Source organism: Magallana gigas, chromosome 1 (genome assembly GCF_963853765.1).
Source record: "Magallana gigas chromosome 1, xbMagGiga1.1, whole genome shotgun sequence".
Lineage (NCBI taxonomy): Eukaryota > Metazoa > Mollusca > Bivalvia > Ostreida > Ostreidae > Magallana > Magallana gigas.
In genome coordinates, this window is record NC_088853.1 from 56501922 (window position 1) to 56511639 (window position 9718).

General features: G+C 31.7%; 1 protein-coding gene across 1 annotated transcript; it reads left to right on the forward strand.

Moving 5' to 3' along the window:
• Nucleotides 1-359: 359 nt before the first annotated feature.
• LOC105341968 (hypothetical protein) lies at nt 360-3902 on the forward strand. Its single transcript, XM_066072442.1, has 3 exons — nt 360-633; nt 2089-2275; nt 2928-3902. The coding sequence occupies exons 1-3, from the start codon at nt 434-436 to the stop codon at nt 3579-3581; spliced, it is 1041 nt and encodes a 346-aa protein (XP_065928514.1). The 5' UTR covers nt 360-433; the 3' UTR covers nt 3582-3902.
• The last annotated feature ends 5816 nt before the right edge of the window (nt 3903-9718 follow it).

Here is a 9718-nt window from a genome sequence, read left to right on the forward strand (position 1 = left end):
TCAAGTTTTACATAGGAATATATAGAGAAAATCTTTAAAAATCTTCTTCTCAAAAACTTGAAATATTGAAAAGATAAAGTCATAGGTCTTTCAAAGTATACAATACTGCTCTAATTTGTAATATTTTGCATTATATCTAATTATATAATTTCCATTTTAAATATTGTTTACAATATGAAAATCTCAACATCAATTTTAACAAGATCACAAAACCTCCTAACAAAAGTTGTGCAAATATTAAACCGTCCTTTAGTAAAAAATAAAAATAAAAAAAAGTTTCAATATACCATTAGGAACAGGAACAGGGCCGGGGGGGGGGATGGGGGTAAGGACAAGCTGATGCACAGAACGAAGAACGATAACTCGTTAAATCATTACGCATGCGTTAACCCATGTTTGTGGACTTCCTGTAGACGCTATTATTCCCGCTAAAATGTCTGCCGCGAAGAAAGCAAGAGTTGAGGAAGAACCATCGGAAATTATGAGATACATTCACAATGTGTCCCCCATCAAGTTGTCAAGAAACAACAACAAGTACTTCAACGCAGTGTTTCAGGACCACGAGAAGTACAGCGATCTAGTTTGCTTTGTCCCAGAATACAACCAAATCTTGACGGAAATGCAGAAGGCAAAGTAAGCACTTTTTTATTGTCAGTAATTGCTCCGATGACATATTTTGTTACAAAACTTACTTAACGATGTGCATCTATCACTTGGTGATTTCGTTATCAACGAAAATCAGTAGTTAAGAGAGGATAATGGACGTAGTATACATAATCATGATTCTAGCAAGAGTTATTTCCCGTTGATTGCCAAATTTGTAAAAGTAAACAAACCCCCTTCCCCATATTTCATCAATCATTTTTCAACCAATTTGATGAATTCGTCTTACTTGACAGTGAGGTAAACATTACATATTTTATTACCAATATGTGTTTACAAAAGATTTTTTTAAATATATTACTTTAACAAATTTTGCGTTTTACCATACAGTACTCCGGTAATGTTGGTTGTTCGTATGTTCAATCTAAGCAAACTGGCATATCGCGGACCCATGCCATTTTTGACGCCGCCACGTAATTCATTCCAGTGTCATGTCCTTTTCTCTGCCAAAATAAATACACCCTACAGTGCACTGATTTTTTTTCTGCAAAACTAGCACCCTTCCTTTTGAATTGCATAAAAATAGCAACATAAAATTTGGGGAAAAAAATATTTATAGTAAATTAGAATACTGAGAAACTAACTAATGACAACAGTTTTTGTTTTTGTTCAGCATGTTTCTGGCAATTGTCCAAAGATTCATGCTCTGAAACTGCCTTTTAAATGCGCATAAGAAATAAGTTCCTTAAAGAATGAAACCTATTACAAGATTTTTATTCCATTTATTCAACTAAATTGTGTAAAAAAAACAACCCAACTTTGCCTCTCTGGTTTATGACAACTCATTGCATAAGTATATATTTGCTTATGAAGAAATGACAAATGAATATAATAAACATTAACTAAATATTATTTTACTTTATCGTTTACATTTTAATTGCAGACCGTGCCTGATAGAAATAAAGTTAGATATGTAAATTCATTTGTTATCAAGCACTGTCTCCAAATTAAATGAAAGCTATAAATAAACACGATAATCATTTGGTCAAGCATTTTAGATAGCACGTGTAGTGGATTTGTTTGTAAACAACCATACTAATCTTGTTTCAAATGCAAATTGAAATAAATAAAACAATGTTTTATTATTATAATTAGGGACACACTGTTACTGTTTTCAAATTATTAACCTGTCAAATATGTTCAAAGACTGTTTAAAGCAGAAAGAATTTTTTTTCTGAATTTTGAAATTTCTTCAATTTTTGTATTTTTTAAATGATGGATCAATCTTCATATAATTTTAACAGGTTACAAATGTTGTCAAGTTCAATTGCTTTTCTAGATTATCACTTAAACTGAATTTAGATTAATTAATATGTTCAATATATACTTTAAACTACTTCAAACCAATTTGTTTTCTTCATTAAATAAAATTGTTTTATTTTTACCCCAAAGAAAGAATATTTAAAGTGCAAACATTTTTTTTAGGAGTCCAGTTTGTCTTGCAAAAGTTGACAAATCAATTAGTACAAGAAAGCCAGGTTTATATGACCTCAAAGTTACATCAGCCACTAGAATATCTGTTGCTTCTCGTCAACTTGATTTCCGATACGAGCAACCAGAGGACAAAGTTCTAACCATTACAGAAGTAAAGGCCCTGCAAGCTTTTCAGAAGGTAAATTTCACAAATTAAATTTTTAAATAAAAATTTATCTTGAAATCAGGTACAGGTACACTTGCATTGTGTATTGTGCAACATGGTACTACAGTTTTTGTCTTCATAAAGAGCTCTGATAATGTGATTTATTTTTATTCAAATTGGAAATTTAAAAGTTATTGTAGGGCTAAGACAGTATGTTAAAAATCTTGATTATTTTGGGTATGATGGAGCAATTTTTGACAGAGTTATAATCCTTGAACTTAGAAAAATTCCAGTTATTTGCAGTTCTAGTTCATTTTTTGTGTGATTGTTTCCAAGAAGGGGGGGGGGATAAGCGTTTCACAAACGTCTCTTGTTTTCAATGCAACTTCAATTTTCTGTTATGTTACTGGTATATGGGAGGCATTCTAACTGTGGTAAGGGCATCCCAAGACACAGATTATTCTTACTAAGGAAAGTGTGGTAAAATTAATACAATTATTGCAGGCTTATAGCTTTGTTATCTAAATGTCAACAATACATTGTGTCAATGTATCTTTTTTGTAAATATCCGATATGCAATGTCAACCTGTGCACGCAGGGGTCAAAGTCTAGTTATATATAATTTAAAGATCTTAATAATTAATATTCAACATGTTCAACTGTTTACCTCTTGATTTTCAAACAGGTATCTGTGAAAGCCAAGATCATGAGTCAAAATGACCCGACACTCCAAACAATTAAATCTGGAGAAGTTATCCAAAAGCAATATTTAACAATAGCAGATGCAACAAACTCCATTCAGCTGTGTGCCTGGGATAAACATATTGAACAAATTCAGTTAGCAAAATGTTACACCTTCTGTAATGTGTCTTTAAGAAATTTTGACAACGTCAAAACCCTGACTACCTGCCCTGATACTAGAATTGATTTAGTTGATGATATTGGGCCAGTCAAGAATGTTGAAGTTGAGTCCGTTAGTCTTATTGAAACAATAACAGTTGATAGTGTTTCATGTGTGTCAATGACTCTTTGTGGCGTGTGCAACAAAGATGTGGGAACATATAACTCTAATGTTCCCACACTGAAATGCAAATTCTGCAATATGAGGCAAAACACTTCAAAATTGCAGAGCTCACTGAAAGCACAAATAAATTGTAAATTATCAGATGAGCCAACATTGCACAAGTTGTCAATTTCAAACGCAGTGCTAAAAAATTTCACCGACACAAACAAGATGCAATCACCTGATGACATTGAGGACTATTTGTTGTCAAAAAAATTGAAGGTCGAGATGACTCCTTCTAAGAGTCAAATTTTGAGAATTATTCAGGCGGTGTAAATTTATGTCACCCCAGACAGTCTTTTTAGGATTTTCTACTGATTAAAACCCAGTATGACAATGTAAACGATCATCAGGATTATAATATTGTATTGTTTAAGTAGTTCTGTAAACTATTTGTTTACTTCTTAACTACTTGTTAAAGTACATTTTGTTTTTCTCCCCTTCAGCCAAAAATGTTCATCTTTCGTTTTTCATTCAAGCTAATTTTGTTAAGGTACAAATCATGTGAGTATTATTCCAAATTTGAATTGGTCTATTATTAATATTCATATACTTCTTCATAAAAAAAACTGTGTGTACCAGTGATTTTTTTTAAATCTTATTATTAAGTAAAAGTTTAACTTCAGATGAAAAAAATTCTTTATTGACATTTAGAGTCATTAGAATTAGTGTACCGGTATTATAGAATTTTGCCATTGTTAATATTATTTGTGTTGCCTTTATTTCTATGAATAATATGTTTTGAACTTGTGTTATTGAAAAAATATGTCAACCTCTTGTAACGATTATGATAATACTTTTTAATGTCAATGCTTAAAATTTTGCTCTTATTCAGGTGTGCAAAAGCTCCATTCAAAATTAAATGTATGTTTTTTACTCTCGTACTTTGTTCTCGCAAGTAATTCGTTCTAAATGTGGAAAAGCAATATCAATGTATGTTAATTTTGGAGCAAAAAAAAATTAAATACAAAACAATATTTGTCTTCATGTACATCATCCACTTGCATCTGCCCAAGACTTGTGGATGATATATTTTTGAGTGCAACACATTTTTAGAAGCTTTTTCCTTGCCTTAATTTACAAGTTACTTTGAATGTTTGTTAATTACAGATATTTTTAAAACTTGTGAATACACGTTTTTTTCCTAGCAGTGCTTAAAACTAAGACTGTTATTTTATCTGTATTACTATTTTAGACAAGTAGGTTTTAGTTTTTTCTTCTTATGTTCACCAAGATATGGTTATAATTTAAAGGCTACAAAAGGAAGACTACTAGTTTTGAAAAAAATGCCTTATGGCATATTTGTTTTATTTATAGTTTTTTAATGAAAATTTAAAAATGTCTGGTTGAAAGTAGTTTAGAGCAAATTTGTTTGTATTTCACAACTGTAGTTATTTTTTGACGTAGTTTACTTTTTTTTTTGTGTGTGTGTTTCTATTTCACCCTTCAAAAACATCTTTTTCTTCAACAGCAGTAGTTTTACAATGTACAAGATGTCTTTCTCCTAACATATTTTTCATAAAGGTAATCTTTTGTTTAAGTATCAAATACTAGTTTACAGAAAAGCAAGTTCTGTAAAAAATTGTTGTTCAAACAATTTAATTTTTTTGTAAGGGTGTTTAATTGAAAATAAAGTTGAAAATTTAAACTATTTCGTCGTAATTTATTTGTGATACATTCCACAAGGTTATTAGCCCCTCGCACAACTTGTTGTAAAGGGGTTATAGCATCACCGTTGTGCATATGTATGTGTATGTATATGTGTCCATTTCAGCCTTTTTAGCAAACTTCAAAGAAAACCCTCCCATAAATGTGTATCAAACTTTGTACGCTTCATAAGCATGTTTAAAGGACAAACCCTATTTATTTTCAAGGAATATTATATCCTTTTTTTCATTTAAATTGCAACACTTAAGAAGAAATTTTATGTACGACTTCCAGTTCGTGAAAGTCAACAATTTAAATCAACAACTTGATATTCTGTTGGATGTAAGCCCTGTAAAAATAGAAAAAAATTGACAAATGAGGAGTTGAAAGGTTACCAAAGTGAAAACCTGAATCAAGAAAATATTAAGTTCACCTAATTTAATTGAAACAAACAGCCGTCTGAGCCAAATTTCAGGCTATGAATTGGGGTTAAAATTTCCACATGTTAACTCGAATTTTCTCATAGAGCAGACTAAAAATCGCCACATCTTGGCTACGTTTCATTTTCAATATGAAACTTTTGCCTACAATGCGTAATATATGTCACTGGATAAGGAGAATTTATTAAACTATATGACTAAAGTTTTACACGTTTGTGGTGTGTTTTTGCTAGTAATGAGACGAATTGTAAAACCATGTAAATGCAACCAACCCGAATGAATACACACAGACCATATGGAAATACTAATAAAAACAATATTTTAAATCTTCTTAAGAACCACTTGGCCAGGAAAGATGAAACTCATAGTAAAGTATTCTCAGGTGGTGTAGATTCAAGTTTGTTCAAATCATGACCCCTGGGGCAAGGGCGGGGCTGTAATGGATGAGTAAATTTTACATACGAATACATCAGAAAACCTTTAAACTTTAAAAATCTTCTCCAGTTCCCATAAGCAACAGAGCTGTGATTAGTTACATCTATATGCAAGGAACTTTATGTAGTGCGCATTCAATTTTGTCTAGTTTATGGCCGTACGAAATGATATCAACAGATTAGGTTTACCTTCGTTTATTTTTTTTTCGATCGGGCGCGGTATACCAAATAAATGAAAACGAGGCTCGCTTCCTTCAGTCATTTTTGATGTGGACGGTGAAGAAGTAACTGAAGTTTAGTGTTTACACGGATCTGAAACAAAAGTATTCATTGCTGATTGTTGTTTTCATTCTGTAAGGTTTGAATAGTTAAGGATTTAGCTGAATAATTACAACCTTGCGTATATTTCCTCATGCAGCAGTAATTTGTTATTATGCAGTGTTTAAGCTCGATCATGCGATCATGCTGCGCAGTTGAAGTCTCTCGGAATAAAGTCACACGGAGAAAAACAACTCCATTTAGATACTGTTAATATGTAAACGGTGTGACCGTTGGACCGAGCGCAGATTTACCACAGTGCAGTTTGATTTTTGTAGAATAAAATTTATTTGAAACGCACACAGTAGGATCCGCCTGGTTGCCTACTCAAATCATTAGCCAAAGTTTTACTTAACGTCATGTGCTCAGTCTACATTGTGACGTCATATTTCAGACATAAAACGTTCAAGTTTTGTCTTCGGAAATAGCCGAAGAGAGTAACGTTATTCCGAACTATTTTTTATTTCTTCTTTCATTGTTTATCAATTTATTTCATATGAATGCCGCTGTAATAAAATTAAATACTTTATTCGGTATCTAAAAGATCAGTTCCTTGACCTTAATGTTTTGATTTTCCATCTGATAATTTGATAAGACAAACATAGAACATGTCGTGTTTTTTGATTGAAGCACTATTGAAAATTATCTGGTTTCCTTTTTAATTTCTTTTAATTCGAATTACCTTCTATTGAAACACTGGAACTTATTTAATCGAGTTTAGGGGCAACAAACATCGATAAGTACTGACCAATCAATGATCGAACTAACTTTTTATAAACAAAATGGCTGCCAAGATGGCGGTGCCCAGGGCTGGAAGAAACTTGTTTTGGCCTTAGTACCCCTGATTCAACTTTCATTTTTCACTGATTTTCTTATATATACGTGTTACCATTAATCCTCGCTGCGCTCGGTATTATTTTTCTAGTGTTGAAGAAGATTGAGAAGATGATCTATTTTTAAATTTACTTAGTAGAAGGAAGAGTAATATTTTGTCATTGTACAATACAAAAATAGACGAATTTTACATGCCTAAGAGTTATCTCCCGTTGTCAGCGTTTCGCTCCTTTTCCCACTGTCTCTGTCCTTTGTAAGTTACGTGTTAATATTTTTAATCTTCAAACGTTATCGGACAATTTCAATCTGTACCTGTATTGCCAGGGTATAGGGTAACATGTAAATTATGAACATATTCATACATATTTAATTACTAAGATACTGACCTATAAAGTTGGTAAGGTTATAGAGGGAAAACAGTGCCTTACGCCGGTTGACCCTGGATAGTCCCCACAAAGGGAAATAACTTTTGTAAATATGAAAGTCGTCTACAGGGACAACTCTTGCATATAGGCAGACCTGTCATCAGAACATGTTTATAAAGCATAACTTATTGTTAGTAAAAGTAGCAGTACAAAGTGTTTATCGAAGTTTGCAGAAAGGAAACTATATAAATTGTGATTTTGTGTCAATCGCGGAGATGAGAAATATCACCTACACAGGTTCCTGACAATTGGCTAAAATAAAGCTTAGTAGTGTGTGTAAAATGATAAAAAAAAAAGACAACAGTAGAATAAAAAGACTATAGATTTACATGCAGTTTATTATAAAAAATTGTGTTATGGGCATTTTTTATTTAAAAATAAATTAATAGGAAGGTGTTATTTTCATGCCATATGATTTTACCATTCTGCATTTTATATTGCACTTGTTCTTTGTTTTATATTGTACTTATTTTTTTTACATGTAAAGTACTTTAGGGTAATTAGATAATTAGATAAGGTGCTATATGATACTAGAATAGTAATAATGACTATGTGGTTTATATAATTAGCAGTCTGATTTAAGTTCTAGTGATGGGAAATCGAAAAGAAATTAGAATCAATTATATCAGTAATATTCGGCTGGGCATAATTGATTAGTAATGAATTATAATCGAAATTTTTAATTCAAATAAAATAAACACAGAAAAGTTAAACTTATTCATAAATGTTTATTATTTTTTCTTTTCGTAATTGAAAGTTGGAAATAATATTTAGTTAACTTTAAACAATATATCATGATATATTGAAACAGAATGGGAATTAATATTTTTTAAAAATTGCATTCAATGGGTAAAGTACTGATATTAGTCCTATCTTTCATTAGAATAACTACATGTATTTATTTCTTAGGATTACAAGGTTTAAAAGTAGTTATCCAGAAATAAGACTTGTATTTTTCATTAATATGTTTTACGGTGTGACCGTTTGGGCGAGCGCAGTTGTACCTTAAAAAATACACCTGAAATGTTGATCTGCCACTTCAAACGCAAGTCGCATGAGACATCTAGATCATTATGTCACATGAGAGATCGTCAGGGTTAACAGAAACAGCCGAGCGTCTAGTTGAAACTAATAGACCTAGTGCAATTTTTGTTGAAAGAAATTTCAGAGTTATTTTTTGTTTCTTTTTAAGATTTCTACATACTGAAAGACAGTGAAAGTCTTTTATGCCTTATGTTATTATTTATTGGTGCAAAGGGTATTGGGTAGCAAAGGAATTCTGGGAAGCTGTCACAACAAAATTTGCTTGACATATGTACAGATTTCATTCCAAATTTCCTCTGTTCTTACACGTTAGTCTATTTAGCTTGCTTTGTGACCTTTGCTGCGCTTGCTATAATTACATTTAAGGGTTGTCTAGACTAAAAATGTTCTCTTTTGTATAGTAAAACCTTGCACTGGCTTGCAGTATAGTCCCATTTCCTGTTATTAGTCTGACCCTATATTCAATTCTGGCGATATAAAATTTAATAAAAAATTTAGTGTTCATTCAGGGCCTTGATATGTTTCAACCATTCTTAACCTAGAAGAGGTGATCATTTTTGACGAAGTTAAAGTATTCATAAAATGGTTTTTTTAGCATTTAACAAGTTCCTAATATGTTTCTTAGCTTTAATTGTGACCCATATGGGACTTAGTTTCTTTGTTGAACTTTGTCTAATTGCTAGCACTCTCGAGCGCTGGCAACAGTTAGTCTGTTTCACTGAAATACCAATGCTCGACTCCATAGTAAGGGATTCTGGGAAAACTGTACTGTGTAGGTTAGATACACTGTACCAGTTGAATTTCGTTTTCTCATCTTCACATGAAGTTTTGTGTTTTATTATAAATGGCAAGATTAACATTTACTCTAGCTTAGGTCTTATAATATTTATAAATATTATAATAATAAATAGCTAACTTTAACAATCTCGAATATGTTTTCCGAGCTTGCCAGAGGCCCGAGAAGATACGATTGCTACAAAACAGTACAAATGGTTATGGAAAATTTTCACCTCGAAATTAAAATAACAGTAGATGCATAATGATTAAGGCACAGTCAATGAGCTATGTCATTGCCAATGTGAAGCCCACTCTAGATTTACAATTCTAAATAGAGACCCCACTCCACTGTGTTTTCCTATTGTTTATTAATCGATTCATTTAAACCAATGTTTTAGAAATCTGCTTCTGTATTTTATAATGGCCACAGCGCTATCATTTTAAAAGATAAACTTGTTAATATTTATGACAGTGAAACCCTTGTGGCGATCACA